Source organism: Podarcis tiliguerta, assembly GCF_965153285.1.
Source record: "Podarcis tiliguerta genome assembly, chromosome: 12".
In the NCBI taxonomy this organism is placed as follows: Eukaryota; Metazoa; Chordata; class Lepidosauria; order Squamata; family Lacertidae; genus Podarcis; species Podarcis tiliguerta.
In genome coordinates this window covers 32,412,892-32,432,825 of record NC_139545.1, presented here as the reverse complement: position 1 = coordinate 32,432,825, position 19,934 = coordinate 32,412,892, and the positions used below count along the sequence as shown (strand labels likewise).

The following is a 19,934-nucleotide window of genomic DNA, read 5'->3' as shown; positions in this document are numbered from 1 at the left end:
TATAAAAAAAACTTGTTGACAGCTGTTTTTCTCACAGCACAATCCTATGCATGTTTACTCATAAGTAAGTCCCATTGCATTCAATATGCTAAACATGCGCTGTGGTCTAAACCACAGAGCCTAGGGCTTGCCGATCGGAAGGTTGGCAGTTTGAATCCCCGCAACAGGGTGAGCTCCTCTTGCTCGGTTCCAGCTCCTGCCAACCAAGCAGTTCGAAAGCACATCAAAGTGCAAGTAGATAAATAGGTACCGCTCCTGCGGGAAGGTAAACGGTGTTTCCGTGTGCTGCTCTGGTTCCGCCAGAAGTGGCTTAGTCATGCTGGCCACATGACCAGGAAAACCTGTCTGCGGACAAACGTCGGATCCCTCGCCCAGTAAAGCAAGATGAGCGCCGCAACCCCAGAGTCGTTTGCAACTGGACTTAACTGTCAAGGGTCCTTTACCTTTTTATGTCGACACCTAGTTGGTTTAATTGTGAAACCTACCATTGTAAACATGGTGAGTTCTGTGGACATCTCCTTTCATGTGTTTTGTTTATGTTGAGATGCGAAATAAACTAATGCAAATATTAATTGTAATCTCCCACCCTCACCCCCACCTCCAGTTCATCCTCCATTGTGTGACAAACCAAAGCATACAAATGGCATTTCTTTTAAAACAAAAGCTAATCAGCTTTTGAGCCCGATGTTGTTGGCTGCGTTCCACTGAGATCTCTTCTCTGAGAAATAGTAACATATTAAATTTGTATGCTAATTTGTGGAAGCCTGGTCTTCTTTTATATAAACAGCCCTTATCCACTTCTCATGCTGCTGCCAGTATGTAACCTCCATTACCTCCCAACAATGTGCTTATGAACTTCCATTCCTCCGTGCAAGGAGCTTGTAGGACTGGATTATACTCTGATCCTTTGAAGCCCTATGGTTCACAAAGCCCTATTTCCTATTTCAGGCCATAAATTTTTAACAGATCCAAGTTCTAGGTTAATGTTTATCCATTTGCTGCAGGCTTGGCTTCCCACCGAGTTTAATTTTCCCATACCAAGTTTCCTCATTGTATCAGAGCCACTTCACAGATTAGGGAGGAAGAGAATTTAGGGAGTACTGAGTGCACTTGTGGTGCGTGCTGTCATGTTTGAAGTGGGTACACAAAACTTCTGCAGCAAGAACACAGGGCAGGCGTTGTGTATGGCCGATTTGTATATATACCTGTCGAAAGAGACGCACATAACTGCTTGAGTTTTGACAGCGTGTGTTCATTTGTACACACAGCGATGCTCTTAATCTGTCATGTGAGAAGTGACCCTCAGATTGGTGTGATGCATTTGTTCAGAGCAGCCTACACAGTTTCCAAGAGCAGAGCTATAATTACTGGAGTCCTTGTTGCCTCTGGGACTGGAACATGATGGCGTATTGCAGTTTCTCTGTAGCTGCCTTGCCGATCAATCTGATGCATGTTTCCTTAGAACTCAGTCCTGCTAAAGTCTGGTCTCCTGGAATAATAGAAAGGGCTCCACTACTTCAACTCTGTGCTTATCTCTTTGAAAATTCATTGAAAGCATGAAAACGCCAGGCCAGTTCTTCTTTCTCTGCTGTGTTTAGTTTTCTATTTATACGGGGGATTTTTTCTTTCCATAAGGAAATATTTAGAAATGCAGTTTCCCCACCTGCGGTCGTATACGTCATTCTAACACTTTAAAACAGTGTTTCTCAAACTTGGGTCTGCGGCTGTTGTTGGATTACAACTCCCATCATCCCTAGCTAGCAGGACCAGTGGTCAGGGGTGATGGGAATTATAGTCCAAAAACAAGTGGAGACCTAAGTTTGGGAAACACTGTTTTAGAACTCTTAAAGTGCAGGACAGTGCAGGACCTTGTTGACCCAGGTCTTGGGAGCACCAGGTTTGAACTCCTTACAGTGGTCCCAGGCTGTGTGTGGGCTTGAGAAGTTATGAAAACTCACATTGGTTGGTTCTCAAACAGTCCCTTCCCTCAGGCAGCAGCCTGAGTCCTAGGCTTGGGAGGTAAGGTTTAAAAGCACCTCAGTGGTTCTGATCTCACACGGTCCCTCTGACTTGTGGTAAAAAAGAGGTTCCAGTGCCCTTTTAGCTGATTCAGTGTTGCAATAGTACCAGGAGATGGAAACTCATTGCAAATGGAACTGGTTTCCCCCCAGTGAAGCCTGTGCATTTCATGACCAGTTTGGGTTGTTGAAACTTAAGCCAGAAGCACTCATAGAAATTTTGGATCTTGCCTGTGCCCTCCATGCCAGTTTTATTCCAGAGGGTCTCCCAACCCTCAGTGGCAGCTTTTCATGGAGGAGAAAGGGGGCTAAAGTGGGTTGGGGGAAACGGACAGAAAATGGATGATGGGACTTATGCAAGCACTTTCCGCTAAGGCAAATCTCCCACTGGATGTGACCCATTGTTTTCTCCCTGATCTGTTGTTCACAAAAGGCTTTTTATCTGTGCCTGCACACCCCTCCCTGCCCTGACAAAGAACAGGAGGGTGCCCAACATAAGCAAGAGGTGTAAGCCATTTATTTCATTTTTTATGTTTATAATAGATGATTTACCTTTATTTGGGTGGAGACCAGTTCTCCGCTAAGCATGTATATACTGAAAGTTATGAAGTATAGCAATATATTTTGACCTTTATTCTTAATTTTAAGATCATTTATTTTGAATACATGGAAAGCATGGATGGACGGGGTATAAATAATTACATTATTATTATTGTTGTTATTATTAATGTGAAAGGGTAAGTTCTGAAATGAATGGACCACTGTTCTAGGCTGAAAATCCTGGACTGGCTTATGAAGATAGGTAGAATTGAGTTTTAGTGGCAGAGATTTAAAAACATGTTGAAATCAATGGGATTTAAACGTGTTTGCTTAGAACATGACCATAATTTTTAGTTTCATTGTGTTGTTACCCCTTCAGAACCTGGAGGCGAACTTAAACATTGATTTAACCTTATCATATGAACACAACAGTTCTTTGGCATTTTGCTGTTTACTTTGGTTGTAGGCAGAAGCATGACAAATACACATATCTTTCCCCTGAAAATAATGGGATTGTACAATATGCTCAACAACAAAAAACAACAAAAAGTAAACAAATCCATTCAGTGATTTACAACTATGGGTGCTTATTTTCCTCACACTGCCACACAATCTCTTTGAAGCATGATTTTAAAAACAGCGTTCTGAGCCCGATAAAAATATTTTGCTTATACAGCTGATGTTCCCATGCGCATCTGTGACCTTCTGTTTGCTGCCTAATCATCATTATTTTTTTCCTGAATTATATTTACAGCTGGTGCTGCCATACCAGTTAGGCAGATATCCCAGATAAACCCCTACTTTTGGCTTGTATCACATCCTGTTTTGCCTTGACTACCATATTTGGAGGCATTAGGAAGCTAAACTACTAGGAATAGAAAGCTGTCTGATTTTTGAGGCACTGATGTGATTAAATGTAATGCAATACATTCGGTATGAGCTTTTAGAGGATAAACATTCCTTTGCTTACTGTAGGTAGCTTTACATCTTGCCTGGATGCAGTTCGCTGTGCTCCCAGGAAGGAGAGCAAGAATACAGAACTGTCATGGGGGGGGGGGAGGAAGTGGGGGTGGAAACCCAAGTCAGCCAAAACTGAATTCTGCCTGCAGTGCTGTTGAGTTAAATCTACACTATAAAAATAAGAAAGCACTACTCTAGCACTTGGGGATCTGTAGCATATATTCTATTTGAAATATTTCCTTTTTTAAAAAAACAACAACCTGGCAGCTTTCACGACAGTACAAAAGCTTTTTCAATAACCCTCTTTGCTGCTTTCTAATTGTTCGTTTATGTGCAAGTGATGTGATACCAATATGCTGAAGATAGACTTAGGTTCCGTTACCGGCGCTGCCAGTAGACACAATCCGCTGAGACATTGATCTGTGTTGACCCTCTTCAGAGCTAGGGAGAACACATCTGCATTTTTGCAAAGGTCCTGTTCATTTCAGCAGGGCTTGCTTTGGAAGATTTCCTGGGGGGCTGCACCAGTGTTAGAATTAGGAGCTAAACCTAGGTCATGGGCACAAAAGGTAAAGGACCCCTGGATGGTTAAGTCCAGTCAAATGCGACTATGGGGTTGCAGCACTCATCTTGCTTTCAGGCCGAGGGAGCTGGTGTTTGTCCACAGACAGCTTTCCAGGACATGTGGCCAGCATGACTAAACCGCCACTGGCGCAACAGAACACGGTGACAGAAGCTAGAGCATACGGAAACACTGTTTACCTTCCCACCGCAGCAGTACCTATTTATCTACTTGCACTGGTGTGCTTTCAAACTGCTAGGTTGACAGGAGCTGGGACAGAGCAATGGGAGCTCACTCCGTCGCGGGGATCTGAGCAGCCGACCTTCCTATTGGCAAGCCCAAGATGCTCAGTGGTTTAGGCCACAGTGCCACCCGCGTCCCTTATAGGCACAACAACGGAATGTCTAGGCGCACTTTTTTATATAACAAGAATACAAAGCTGAAAATGAATGAACTTCAGCTAAAATCTTATATTCATTTTTCACATGATCTGAAGACTGCAAAAAACAAAGCCATGCTTCCCCTACCTCCACCTCCCCGGTAGTCCAAAACAATGGGAGTTGTTTTGGACTACAACTCCCATTAGTCCTGGCCAGCAAGGTGTTAGGGGATTAAAAAATTGTCCAGATCACAAAGTAAATGTCATTTCTAAAAACCAGAATAACTTAGGAGAAAAGGATTTGCAGTAAGATGTTTATGATCCATATTTCCCATAGCTTGTTTCTTCTGTTCTTTGCAGTATTTAGACAAACCAGTTTTATTACTGCAAACTCAGAATGGAAAAAAATAATGCTTCAGGGTAATCAGAATTGAAACCGTGAGTCTGTGAATGCCAAGCTTCTAACAATGCACCAATCTAAACTGATGCCACCTGCAATTTGTATTAAAAGTCCGCTTCCATTCAGATCTCCATATGCTTCTCATTATTTTTTTTAATTTTATTTTTTTGCACTCTAGATCAGTAGTCTTTAATATTTTCATTTGTAGTCTTCAACTTGACTCCCAGCCTTTAACCTGCAGCATGAGGTCTATGTTCAATTTTTGTCTCTGTGTTTCTGTGTTCTCACTCGCATCTCTGTCTCTCTTTGTATCTAATTTTCCTGATTTTCCTCACTTTTTGTTTCCCTCGGTTCAATGGTTACAAAAAGAAAATGGTGGCAGTATCTCTGGAGTGAATCCTGACCCACTAGTTGAAGATAGTCAGTATACTCAATACCCTGTTTGCATATTCTGTATAGTTGGTGGGTTTTTTTACATTGAAATGGACACAGACAGCATTGAGGAAAATGTATTTCGTTGGCTAAGAGTATCAGTTTAGCATGAACAAAAGCAAAAGTTGGATCAGTTTTTGATGTGGGTCTGTCTTACTCGTTTGGAGTTTTTATTTGACTATTGGAATTCCAGATGATGAATGGAGGCAAAGGTGCATTCCTGCTTTCCAGTTTAAATGGTTTTAACTTTATGTGGGAAAAGACTGGTGGACAACTACCCCAGAGTTTTTTGATCTACTGCCATAAAGTGAATCCCTTTTGTAAGGCGAATATGGCATATATGATCTGTTTTGTTGGATTATTAAGAAATTTGTTGGATTTTTGAGAACCGATTATGCATCTGGGAAAGTATATACATTTTTCTTCTGTGCTATCACTAGGGCAAAATGGGGTTAAAAATGGGTGTGGATAATATATACTACATATCCCAGGTTAAGTGATAGCCTGCTGAAGGAGCATGCACATTTTCTGCGTGTGTATGTATATGTCTACACATACACGCTGTTCTAGTGACTTAAGGCTTCAAAATGTGTTGCTTGAAAGTGTCCATGGGAGGGCAACCCAGCGAAAACACTGCTTCTATGCAATCACCACTTATTTGTTTCAAGTAAATGCAGCTCATGTGAGGGTAGTGCTTTGAGGGCTGATCCCCCAGTCAATTTAATTAGAACAGTTCTCCTTTAATACAAGATTCCCTTTCCTTATCCTGATGACTTTGATGCTCTTTTAGGTTTGAGATAACCATAAAATGGAACAGCATACTCATCTGTTACCTTGACAACAGAAAGGCTTGCTGCAGGCAGTGATGGAGAGGCTTCAATTGCACATGCACATCGTGTTAATTTTTCCTTGTGGCATTATTGCTGATTATCTCTGCCCACAGTTACTTATTTCATTTTTTTGAAAAATTATAGTTTTGAGCCCTGAATGAATCACGATATTTCTAGAACAAGTCCTTTCCCCTAGCCAAATATCTAAACTTAAGGAACCAGGAAATGTGTAAAAAGCAGCATGGAACAATCCTGGAACCTGCCAATTTTTTAATGTATTGAAACATGACACACACCATATACGGTGTTATCTGGGATACAACAACTGCCTTGTACTGTAATTCCTAGCATTGCTTAATAAGACCTTAAACTGAGTTCAGAGGGCTTTTCTGTCTGAAGCTTTGCAAACTGAAGCTGCTTAATTTCAGTATTTATTTTAAGTAACTTGTTTGTGTTCAATGCCAATTGTGAAATTAATTAATTATTAATTCATAATTGTAGTCTTTGTTTATACAGCATAATTTCCAAAAATATCGGCTATGTAGGAAATATTGCCAGGATTTAGGCAATATTTGAACACCGGTTGTGTAGCTACAAAGAAAAAAATCTGAAGTCTTTAAAAAAATGGTAGTTTTTTTAAGGTAATCAGTGGGTTGGATCCAGACTAAATTAGCTGATCTTAGGTAATATTGAAACCAATGGGATAAGTTAGTCATAGCTAAATTTAAGTATCATTTATTTCACTGTGAACTAAGTTCAGCTGATTTAGACTGAGTCCAAAAGCAGCCCCCCGCGACCCTCTCCCGGCTGGAGAGGTGACGCGCGCCTATAGCATGTGCCTCTATAGGCGCGCGTCACCTCTCCAGCAGGGAGAGCGCGCGCGGGGCTAAAGCAGCCCCCCGCGACCCTCTCCCAGCTGGAGAGGTGACACGCGGCTATGGCAGGAGTCTCTATAGCTGCGCGTCACCTCTCCAGCAGGGAGAGAGCGCGCGGGGCTAAAGCGGGCTTTTGCGGGAGGTGGGGGAATTCCCCCACCTCCCAGGAAAGCCAAGAGAAGCCGTGCAGCCCTTTTAAAGTGCTCACGGCTTCTGCCGGTTTTGCGGGAGGTGGGGGAATTCCCCCACTTCCCAGGAAAGCCAGGAGAAGCCACGATCTCTTTAAAGGGGTTGCGTGGCTTCTGCGGGCTTTTGGGAGAGGTGAGGGAATCCCCCCACCTCCCAGTAAAGCCAGGAAAGCCCTGCGCAGCGTCTCCCGGCAAGGAGAGGCTGCACGGGGCTATGGATTCTTTAGCCCCACGCAGCCTCTCCCGGGAGGGAGAAGCTGCACGGGGCTAAATGGGAAGCCAAAACAGCCTTGGCTTCCTCCATAGCTGCGCGCAACCCCTCTGGCAAGGAGAGGCTGCACGGGGCTATGGATTCTTTAGCCCTGCGCAGCGTCTCCTGGCAAGGAGAGGTTGCGCTGGGCTAAAGAGGAAGCCAAAACACCGAGCGGGATCCATCCTGCTCTCTGCCTTGGCTTCCTCCATAGCCGCGCACAACCCCTCTGGCAAGGAGAGGCTGCACGGGGCTATGGATTCTTTAGCCCTGCGCAGCGTCTCCTGGCAAGGAGAGGTTGCGCTGGGCTAAAGAGGAAGCCAAAACACCGAGCAGGATCCATCCTGCTCTCTGCCTTGGCTTCCTCCATAGCCGCACACAACCCCTCCGGCAGGGAGAGGTTGTGCGCAGCCTGTACGCTGCTCTTTGGTGCTGGGGGGGGGAATATTTTTTTTCTTGATTTCCCCCCCTAAAAACTGGGTGCGCCCTATGGTCCGGTGCGCCCTATGGTGCGAAAAATACGGTATTTCAGTCAATTGGGTATTTGAAATACCCGAACCATTCAGTAAAAGACTATTACAATTTTTTCTTGCAGTTTTACAGGAGCAAATAAAAGCATCTTCTTTACTTAGAACGTTCTTTAATTTCCCCTCAGAGAAATATGGACTGGGCAATGCTAGCTTCTGGTGTGAAATCTTGAAATGAATTCATAGCCAGAAGCAGCAGCCCAACATATACCAATAACAGCCGTCATGTTAGAGTAAAATTAGCAGTGATCTTAAGACCAAGTACTTTGCTAAAAGAAAATACACTTTCCATTTTGAGGCCATTGCTAGCTACTTAACAGCAGCACCCTATTTTATTACCTTGGGTTGCCTCCTGAGTGACGGCTGCTTTCTTTATTCTCCCAGCAATATTGTAAGGTTTCCTTGACAGTCTTGTCAGTATGAAGGGGATGGTGGAGTCTGCCAAGAAATACAGGACAGCTTTAGCACCTCATGGAAGGCATGTGGATTCCAGGCTCAAATCCAGAGTGGTTGTTCGCTTTGCCAACCTGAAGCCCATATTTGATGCAACGAGAAGAGCTTTGTTCCTTAAATAAAGCATTTCAACCCACACAGTATATTATGATAGCTCAGTTTTGTTGTTAATTTTTTTCATTTATTTTGGGATTTTTTTTTTGCAGGTTAGTAAGGAAATCATTTCTTTAAGGTGTTATAAGAGAAATGTATGAAAATAGGGTTCTGCCCTCCACCATGCCCAGCAGCCTGGTATTTTTTTTTTTTGGGGGGGGGGGGCTTAGTTTAGCACAAAACATGTGAAAAGCCAGCTTAATGTTTTACACAAAAAAGTAACGTTATCCTCATTATAGATACCATTGCAAATTCTCATCTTTGAAGAAGCTGTAATTTCTCCTTTTAAAAAAATCAAATAACCCATTATTTTTTGACAGAACTGGTGATGTTGAAAGGGGAGTGGCAAGGGGAGTATGTTGGATGGCAACACCACATTCTAACACCAACCCAGTGGAGTAGCCTACTAGCAATGGGTTTACTGCTCTGTTTCTTCTTGCCTTCACCATCCTCTTTGTCCTCTCGGTCAGTTTGGGATTCTTGCTGCCTTACAGTGGTCTACTTGGGAATAAAAGGACTGCCAGTTTAGCTCAAGTCTTCTGCTTGGTAGCTTCAGCCCATCATCTCTCCTGGTCTCCCACGCCCTTTAACCCAGGGGTGTAGCCCACAACGTCTTGAGTAATGCGAAAACACTTAACAGCCCTTGAGCTTGACCCAGAGGCCAGTACTGCCCAGAAATCCAGTTGAGAAGTTTATTTAAGAGGGGGTGGGCTGGAAAAACAGTGAGCATGCACAGAGTATTGATCTATCCAACCGTATGCTGCCATGCCTTGTGCTGACCATGATTAATAGCTAAAAGGGCAATCGACCATTGAGGAGGACCCACATAGTTGGGGGGGCGATGCTGGAGAAGATGCAGTTAACACCAACCTTCACCTGAAGAAGGTGAGGTGATGGTGATGGCTAGGCCTTTCCTGCCAGACAGAAATGTGAATACATGGGATGCCAGTTTAGGACATGACTGGCAGGGCAATATGATACAGAGTTTGCTATTCCAGCCTATTCCATGGAAGATTTTAAATGTCAGTCTATACAGTTTCAGGAATTTGTGACTGGTGGGCTTGGGATTCTCTTTGTGTAGTGTTGATCCCCCCCTTTTAAATGATGCTTATTAGTGCCTGGATCTCAGACTTTATTATTTGTTACATTGTGTTGGATCTAGACTTAGTTGTACAGTGGTATCTCGGGTTACAGACGCGTCAGGTTACAGACTCCGCTAACCTGGAAATAGTTCCTCGGGTTAAGAACTTTGCTTCAGGATGAGAACAGAAATTGTGGCGTGGCGGCAGTGGGAGGCCCCATTAGCTAAAGTGGTACCTCAGGTTAAGAACAGTTTCAGGTTAAGAAGAGACCTCCAGAACGAAGACTCTTGACTACCCCAATTTTTGCTGTTGTGCTTTGGCATTTGAATGTCACTGTGAGTTTTATAGAACTGAGTGTCTGATAACGTTTATCCAATATTTAACATCTTATTGAAAATGCCTTATGTACAAGAAGTTTTAATTTATGCGGCACCTAAGGTTTCAGTTTACTGTAATATATACTGTAGTATTCATTTATCCACAGCTTTTATTTAATACAGTATGAGTAAATCACAGCTTTGTTATTTGTTAAAAGATGAAACTAGTGATAGTTTGGATACCACCATCATATTGTATCTTATGCACTTTTAAAAAATTGCTGTGAATCTTTCAAGTAAAGATAGTGCTTTTTTAAAAAAAAGTTTAAACTGCCCTTTGTTTTACATTATTAAAAAGAACAGAGTGGTGCTCTTTCTGGAACACGTATTGGATTTGTTGCTATGTGGGTTAGAAAGAAAATCTGCTTAATGCAGAAATAAGATCCTGAATCCTAAAGAGGTGCTGTGGACAAAAGGTGGATTGGGGTCTACTAGTAGTTCTCTCAGTATGTTACAGTAGATCAATGAGGGTTCAGATTCTAAATTATTAAATAATTATTATATCATATGGACAACAGAAAAGCTTCCTTTCCACCTTGCCAAAACAAAACAAAAAAGCTGTAGCATTTTGTGGATTTTTGTGTTACAGGATTGTGACCTCCGTTCTGGAACGGAAAGCAAATTATTGAGTTGAGAATGTGTTCAGAGGCACAGTGACCCTGTTCCTTAATTCTAAGAATATGGTCCCACCATTTTGCATCTGGCTCCAAAGAAAAGCAACCTCGTTATTACTGATGTACACAGTTATATGTGCACAACAGTTACTTCCTTTAAGAGAGGGGTGGCTAACATCTGACCCTCTGGATGATGTTGGACCACAGCTCCCATTATCCCTAAGCACTGGCTGGAAGCTTGGGCTGATGGGAACTGAAGTCACATAACATTTAGAGGGTCACAGGTTCTCCATTCTTGCTTTAAGAACCCCCTTCTCAATTAATTCAATGTTCTATTTAGCCAGCCAGATACTCTAGGAAGCTCAGAAGCAGGGTATGAAAGTAATAGCTCGCCTCTAGAGTAGTAGTAGGTTTTAGAAGTGAGCTTTTGGATGGTTTAGTTGACTTATTACTGTTATCTCTCTTTCCAGGTTTTCCACACATATTCTAATGAAGATTATGACAGGAGAAATGATGAAGTAGACCCGGTGGCTGCATCAGCAGAATACGAACTAGAAAAACGTGTGGAGAAGCTGGAGCTTTTCCCAGCAGAGCTTGAAAAAGGTATGCATTCTACAAATGCTATGCTGCCAAGCATTTTTTTAATGTATAAAGTGTCATACAGATAGAATTGCAAGGTAGAATTGCAAGACTTTGCCAGAAAGGGGTCATGAAAAACCTGCCATAGCTTAATATCTGGGGATTTCATAAATAATCAGCAGTGTGCAATTTGTATAAATAATTCCTGGATATTAAATAGTAATATTATATAGTATGATATTATATGATATTATATGATCATCATATCACATATCATATCACATATCATATCATATCATCATATTATATTGTAATCCAGTTGAGGTAAAATGTTAATTCACATCAGTGTATGCAGTAGAGCATTGGCTTCAAACCTTGTCAACCTCAAGAAATCTCCTGAGGGGTTGATCCCCTCATATCTGCAGTCACAAAACTGTTTTCAGAAACCCCCTTTTAGGGCTCATTCAGACTTCCTTTTGTGCTACATTTCCAGGCACAAGTCCGGGCTTTAAAGTTCCATATCTGAGCAGTTTTTGTTTTTTTGCTTTATCCCGGTGCTTCTCCAGATTGCCATTTGCTCCAATTCAGTGGTAAAAAACAGGTTTTCCCTGGAAAAGCAACAGGACAAAAGCAAAAACACTTAGACACAGAGCTTTAAAGCCCAGAACTGTGCCTGGCAAGCACAGTGTGAAGCGAAGCCTGGACGAGCCCTCAGTGTCAAAATAGATTTGCCAAGTGTCTCTTTGAGATATGTGTGAGTAGGGTTTTTGGTATCCAGATCTTATTGTTTATTGCACTGGTCCCCCACCCCCATTTCTGTTATGGAAAACTGCTTTTTAGTTGTATCCTGAACTCAGCATGTATTAGTGGGCCATAATTCCTTTGAACACAGGATTTCTTGATTGGCAGCCGTGCCAGAAGGAGCAAGATAGGCTTCTTTCTCCTTCCATTGCAAAAAACGATTGGGGCTACTTGACTGCCATGATGGGAAATAAGAAATACTGTAAGTCTATAGAAATGTTATGGCTTTATGAGTTAGGGAGGGTGACCTCTAGAATGACAATGTGTGTTTTACTCTTTGTGCATGCAGTTATAAAGTCATAAACAAAAAATTCATGGAAGGTTTTACTCAGGTGGGGAGAGAGAACAGGATTCAAAATGTCCTAATCCAAGTGTGAAAAATGCTTAACAAATGTATGGAACTGCTTTGATTTATCTGCTTCTCAGATGAAGACGGACTTGGCATCAGCATTATTGGAATGGGAGTTGGAGCAGATGCAGGCCTTGAGAAACTGGGCATTTTCGTCAAAACAGTAACAGAAGGTGGAGCGGCAGAAAGAGATGGCAGGTGAATAATAATACAGTATGCTGTTGTGAATATAGATTGGGATTGCTTTAAAATACAGCTCCTGTCTGATTTTGTTCACAGGCTTCATCCAAAACCTTGTAGCTAAAGGTTTTCTTGAGGCCCCTATTCCCAGTATGGCCTTCTAAAAGGCTGAAAACCTACTCGTGCCTATGAACGTTCACCACCAGTTCTCACAAACATTTCTGTTCATTGAAAAGTTGCTTTGTTCTGCAAATAGCGTTGTCAGGTGGACTGTTTCATGGGTGAGAAGGGAATTAAAGCACCCTCTCGTTTGGGAATGATCCTTCTAACCTCACAGCAAGTCTGGATTTCAGTGCAGACCGAGATCTGTATGGAATCTGCTCCATCCCAGAACTAATATTGTTTGTTTCCTATTTCTAGCCACAACTTTATCTTTTCACAGTACGTAACATCCCCCCCCCCCCCTCGAGGTTTACTTGCTGTATACATTCATTGATTTATTTATTGGTATGTAAAATTAAGTTTTGTATGTCTCCATAGCAAGCTGCTACATATTTGTTGAATGTATGAGGACCCTTTTTTCCGATGGGAAAACTTGCTATCTATTCTCCCCCTACTTGCTGTAGCTTCAGTGCACAAGCAGTATTTTGCTTGTTTTGGAGGCTCATGGTGCGCAGATCCTCTACTTTTGAGACAAAATAATCTTGTATTCCTTCAAAATAACTGTGATTATCTATGTATGGTTGACCTTGCACCATTGCCTTATCTTCAGAATGCGGAGTGCTTGGGGAAAAAATGTTTACTTTTCCAGGTCACTTCCCGCTAAATACCCTTTCATGGGTCAAAAGTGAAATTTAAAGTAAAATACAGCATGATTTATATAGGTCATCTCCTTGCTCTATAAAAGTGGAGTGATGTTATATTGCAAAAGGAAACTGAAGCTCTTATAGAATGAAATCTAAAAGTAAAGTCAAATCAATAATTTAAAAAAGTCCCAGGCTGTGTTGCAAAGGAAAACCTCTGCTTTTGCCAATATTCTAGAATAGGAAAGCAGAAATCAGTATATAATTCTATGGATCTTGATGGTTCCCTGAAAAATGTGCCAATGTGCCTAAATATGAACATTCATATATACCAAGGATTGCCAATATGGGACCCTGCAAATACTGTTGAACTGCAACTCCCATCATCCTTCATTTTTGGCCAAGCTGGCTGAGGTTGATTAGAGTTGATGTGGAGAGCACTACATTGACTACCTCGGTTGATATGCTGTGATATAATATGATATATTGTAGTGCACTACACTATATAGTATTATATACTAACTGACTCCGCTACAATGGTATTAAAATTGTTAGGCTAGCTGGTTTCTGGTCCTGCCTGCTTCAATGGAGGCAGCCCCCACAACAGCGGGGGATTGTCGGCAAATGAAAAACAAGGATGACTGAGGGTAAATCATCCTTGCAAATTCCCCCCAGGGACGGCGGGAATAGGCTTCACTCGCAGTTCATCTTGGTACCTGGCTCTCGCTCAGCACTTCACCTGGCGAAAACCCTCCTACGCCGCCATTAAGAAGCAGAGTTCTCCGTTTAATTGCATCTTTAATTCTTTAAAGTACTGCTGTGTGATGGAAAAGGGTTGCAACAACATACTGCTGAATATACCAGCTACATCAGGCATAGGCAAACTCCGGCCCTCCAGATGTTTGGGACTACAATTCCCATCATCCCTAGCTAACAGGACCAGTGGTCAGGGATGGTGGGAATTGTAGTCTCAAACATCTGGAGGACCAGAGTTTGCCTATGCCTGAGCTACATGGATCAAAGGTTTGAATTAAGGTAAGTTTTTCTTTGGTGTGAGAGTTGGTTGGGGAGAGGGAAACCCATGCTTTGTTTATTCTAAGCTTGTTTTATATATTTATGATTTGGCAACCCTCTCTGGAAAAAAGATAAAAAGATATTTACAAGTGAGGAAGGGACATTGGAGTAATATTGATATTAACGAGCAAAATAGAAATGCACCCAAACCACCATGCGGGGAGCCACTTTAACTGAAATGTATTAATTGGAAGTTGCTTGACATTTTGATAATTGTATAATTTGGGAATTAATTGTTATTGTTATAATTCGGCTATTATATTGGAAAAATAATTTTTTTTTTTTAGAAAAAAAATTGTTAGGCTATTTTGACTAAATGTGCAGCAAACAGATTTCATCAGTGAGACAATTACTGGGTTCCAAGCATATCAAGATATCTAGATCAAGATAAACTAGATTATATGGCTGCTCATCATATGCATCCAGAGTTGATGGAGGACCTTTTTGGCTCCACAGGCCAGATCCTTATCAGGATCAGCCTTGCGGACCAAATTTGACAGGTGAGCAAGGCTGCCTACCTATCAATCACATGATGCCACAATGACATCATGTGCAAAGTGCTTTAAAGCCCCGAATTAATCTTGCAACTGGAGGTTCCCCACCCTGTCCACCTTTTTTTGCGTGAAATCTCATGCAGGTGGATGCAGTGGACTGGATCATGCCCAGAGTATGATTTTATACAGGGTAGGGTAGATGTTATGAGCAAGATTTGCTTTTAAACATTGTTTTCTATAATAAGAGAAATTAGCTACACCCACATGCTGACTAATGTACTTCAACTGGAAATTAAATTTCTTATATTAAGGACCTGATTCTGTAACTTATATCTCAAGTACAGCCATTGAATACATTTTGTCCACTCCTGAATAAATGATACTCTGATTCTGTAAGGGTTGCAAAAAATTATGGTAAGTGCCAGCTATTCAGCTGAAGATAAAATGCCAGATTTTTTTCTTTTCTTAAGCTCTGACTCTCTTGAAACCCCCCTTCCCCATTTAACAGTCGCAATATATAATTAGATTTTAGCTGCTTAGGCGTACTTGGGTATGAAAATACCTCCCTTATTTGGAGCCTATGAAAAAAGAATGTGTTATGCAGAGATTATGCCAAACCACCTGACGTCTTTCCAAAAATGAGTCAGAAACAAGAAGGAGGCATAAGCAAGTAGGGAAGCAGGGTCGAAAATAACTCCATGAAGTTTAATTCTGAATTAATAGTTTTTGGGCAATTTGTTTCTTTGTTTAAAAAGCCCTTATATCTCACCTTATTTTCAGAAGAAACTTGCGGCAGATAACAAATCAAAACGCCACTCAATATTTAAAACATATTTCAGTTCCTATTCCTAGCCAAACACTGGGAAACCAAAATATTAGCACAATATTTTTCTTCTTCTGGTTCCTCTTTTAAGAATTCTGCTGTTTTAGAGGACTGTTTAGAAGTAAGTTTGATGAATAAGTGGGACTTTCAGGGGAGACCTTCCTGGTGGATTGTGCCTAATTGCCTTTACCCGTTCGCCGCAAAAAGGCACAACACTCTCTTATTTTTAATACACAGTAGTTCAGAGCAAAATGTAGTAGAAAAAGAATTTAATTAAGTCTGGAGTATTCACACTCACCCCATACAACTCCTAGCGCCCATAACAAACTACAGTTCCCAGGATTCTGGGGGAAACTATGTGCTTTAAATGTATGGTGTGGGTGTGACCTTAAGAGGGACCAGGGAGCTGTGGAGCTGCAGATCTTCCTTTGCATCTGTAGCCCTGCTTGCTGCTCCTGGCTGGAGTGAAAGGAGCAGCATGACTCCCAATTCTGGGCTATCTGCAGCTTGGTGCAGCAGTCTCTCTCTCCAGGGAATGGACTGTCCTATGGGCTGCAGGTCCATGCCCAGTCCTGCTCTTCCACTGCAACACCCTATTTTGGAGCCCAACACCAGTTACTGCCAATAGAGCACCAGCAGCAGCAGCAGAGGCCAGAAGACGGAGACATCTGCTAAATCTTAACTCCACCCCCTCCTGCAGATTGGAGTGGCGTTAGGAGTGCAGCCTTTGGTGCTTTTTTCAAGCCACAAAATTATCTCATTTTAGAATTTATTTTTATTTATTTTTTTAAAAACCTGTCTGCATATTGGAAGAAATGAATTTCAAAATATTAAATGAAAATGAACCATAAATGATCGTTTTAAGTTTGCTCATTAATCTACATATACTGGAAGCTGGAAGCTAGTAATGTATTGCCACTTCTTAAGTAGCTGCGCTTCCAACCAACTAACTAGCTAGCTAATCAGCCAGTTGCCTCTTTTATGAGCAAGAAATGTGTTTGACATTGTAGAATGAAAAAATACTATGATTTGAAAATTGAAAATTAATGTCTAAATCTGTAAATCAACATAAAAAATAATACAACTATTGTTCCCAGAAAGGCGCTTTTTTGGGGCCCATCCATTACATGCATTACTTATTTTTTTAAAAAATACAACACGTATGACTTTGAACAGGACTGCACAACGCCCTATAGAGCACGTAGCCTCAGAATATGAAGATAAAACAGGAATTATGGACTGTGAAGTGAGGAGACAAGTAAGGATGCTGATTAAAGTTACTTCTTTGTCCTCTGATTTCTACTGCACAAAATTATAGACCTCAAAGGCACATGAAAGTCATGGAGCCCAGCTCTCTGTCCTAAGGCAAGACTGTGTACAAATTAACCCCCTTAGAGATGAACCCACACTATCCAGTTATAAAGTACCAGATGCAACAATGGGAGTGGATAAGGCTTTGCCATAAGCAAGTAATAGTTTAATAAATAGAGAGCGCAGGCAAGTGACTTTACTGCTATGTAAAGGCTGGATCTATATTTTTTTTTACTGATAAACAGTTCCCAAATGAAGGGTGGTAATATGGCTTTTGCAGTTATGTCATTTAGAAATGGTTGCATTCTTCAGATTTTTTTGTCTTGTTTTTGTTTTGATATTTGTTATCAATTAATATACCAGGGGTCACAAACCAAGCACCATCCATGAAGGCTTTCATTGGTTCCCCAGACTCTGGCCTTTCATTAAAAAAGAAGTATGTCTCTAGCCCTCCCAGAAAGGAGGTTATGGAGCAAAATGTGCAAGTACCTTCTAATCAATTTCTGGGAAGCAAGAGTGGCCAGTGTGTGTGTGTGTGTTTCAGGGGTGGTTGTCTCTGATTTTGTGTTATATCACACCCCCATGACAGTCATTTTGTGACGCACTCCCAGCCTTTCCCAAAATCCAAAATGTGCCCACTGTTCCAAAACGTTTGGTGTCCCCTTCAACAAATAGTGCCTTGGATCCTAATATAGCTTAAGATAGCCCAGGGAAGGAAAGTTTCCCACTCCATTCCCTGCACCCCTTCAGTCTGAGACTTCTGAAAAGCCTCTGGGGGGGATTGGGCAACCTGAACAGTGGAGGATGGGGCCAGGAGAGCTCATGGTGGGGAGGAGGACTGAATGGGAAACTTTCCTTCTGCAAACCTTCTTAAACTAACATATCTTAGAATCTGAGGATTTGGGGTGATTCTCCCCTCCACAGGCACCATCCCCTCACCTGATTCCACATTGTTCAGAAGGGCCTCCTGGCACACCAGAGAGCTCCTTTCCTGGGAGTGCAGGTAGCTTCACTGGGGGAGGAGGGGATGGGGAAACTTTTCTTTTTGTCAACTTCCCTAACTTAACAACGGTCGCACGGTTTTTCTGTTTAGCAAAACTCACGGCACATGAAGTATGTTGGCTCATTTGTTGGTGCTGTTAAACATAACCTTTCAGGCTGCCAAAACAGTCCTCAGAAACCTTTTCATACATGCCAGGGGACATTATTAAGGGTTGGAAGATTATTTCCCAAAAAAATACAATTAGTAACGTGAGCTGATATGCTAGGTTGCTGAGTGAAGTCAGTTATTTCATACAAAATTTACTTTGCATTGCATATATTTGCTGAATGTATTATTCTGCAGCCCTGACGGCATACTTGAGCTAGATGCTAAGGTTAAGGGAAAACTGCCCATTTTAAATACCTTGGCTTGAAAGGGAAGGTAGCTGATGTAGCATAGTGACTGAAAGACGGAGCTACGCGCCAGGTGTGAGCCTCATCTCTTCTGTGAGCTCATTAGGTGGCCTTCGACAAGCTACAGTCTGCAGTTTCCTCCCCTCTAATAGGAAACTCAGGTAGTTTAATGCCCATCAGTTTTGAAGCAAAGCAGAGCCACTCAACAATAAGGCAGCAGTTTCTATATACTTGGAGGGCTCCCAAGGTATGCAGAAGTATGTTTTTAAATTATCTGACAAAGCACCTGTGAGCTTTCAAGTTGAGATGGAAGCTGTCCGAAGGAGAGAGAACTGGCCTGCTCAAGCCTCTTAATAGTTTATACTTAATTACTTTGCCAAACTTTTATTAGGTATTACAAGTATAGGCCATCATAAAACATTCATATATAAAATTTTAAAATATATACAAATAAACAGCCATACAAAATATATAATGACGAAGATTTCCATTGGGATTTCTTCATGCTAAATAATGCCATTCACCACTCTAAGAGATACTATTGACAAAAACTCAGCCACCCTTTCAGTTAATGTTAGACAGATAGAATCTGATGTTAGACTACCCAAAAAAGGGGATAGCACGTTTGTGTGGCTGATTGTTTAATGGACAGTAGAAAAGGATATGTTCTACAGTGTCTGGCACATTCAAAGAACATCCACAATGTCTATCATTTCTGGGGATGTTTAAATATCTCCCCTTGGCAAAAACTGAGGGGAAAACATTTAGTCGGGCTAACATAAAGGCCCTGTATTGGGCTGGAATTATTAATATTGAGATATAAGTGACCCTGTTATCTGTTGTATTTAAACCAAAGAACTTGGGAGAGCAAATTTTATTTACAGCTGACTCGATGTTTTGTTTTTCAATGTCCCTTAACCTGGTTTGAATATTGCAATAAATATAATGCTCACTTGAATTATACAAGGGTTCCAAGTCAATACTAATAGATCTAATTTTACTATGTAAGAGTTGGAACCATCTGGATTTATAAGAGTCCTAAAGTAAGTCAGAGAACAGATTTGAAGTTTGGCAATGAAAATGGCAACACAGCCAGTATTTTATAGTGCTAGCTCACACCCAATATTCTGTTCTGTGTATACCTAGTACTGCACACTTGATTGAACTTTGGAGCCTCAGGATACGTCTCAAGAAACTTGAGTGTATCTTATCTTAATCACTATTATATGCTTGTATCCATATTGGGATCCCAAAAAGTAGCTAGGACGACAATTTAGCTTCAAAAATCCGAATAGCAGCTGGTATAAGTTGGTTACCTTTCTGAAAATAAAAGTGAGCTACTGCTGAGGAGGTACACTTTGCCTGTTTTATAGCACTTGTACGATGGTTTGACCAACCTGAGTTGCTCTGGAATAAAATTATGAGATATGTGTGCATCTGTACTTGCTTAATTTCCTCTCCTCTTATTTTCCATTTCTCTAATTT

At 41.5% G+C, this 19,934-nt stretch overlaps 1 protein-coding gene across 20 annotated transcripts in view; it reads left to right on the top strand.

The window, feature by feature from the left end:
- Window positions 1-19,934, top strand: part of PPP1R9A (protein phosphatase 1 regulatory subunit 9A) — a 135,976-nt gene that overhangs the window by 66,402 nt on the left and 49,640 nt on the right. For all 20 annotated transcript variants that reach the window (XM_083405325.1, XM_083405323.1, XM_083405336.1 and 17 more), the window contains 2 exons: window positions 11,111-11,243; window positions 12,447-12,567. In XM_083405325.1, the coding sequence (XP_083261451.1) occupies window positions 11,111-11,243; window positions 12,447-12,567 (254 nt within the window). The remainder of the gene's footprint in view (window positions 1-11,110; window positions 11,244-12,446; window positions 12,568-19,934) is intronic.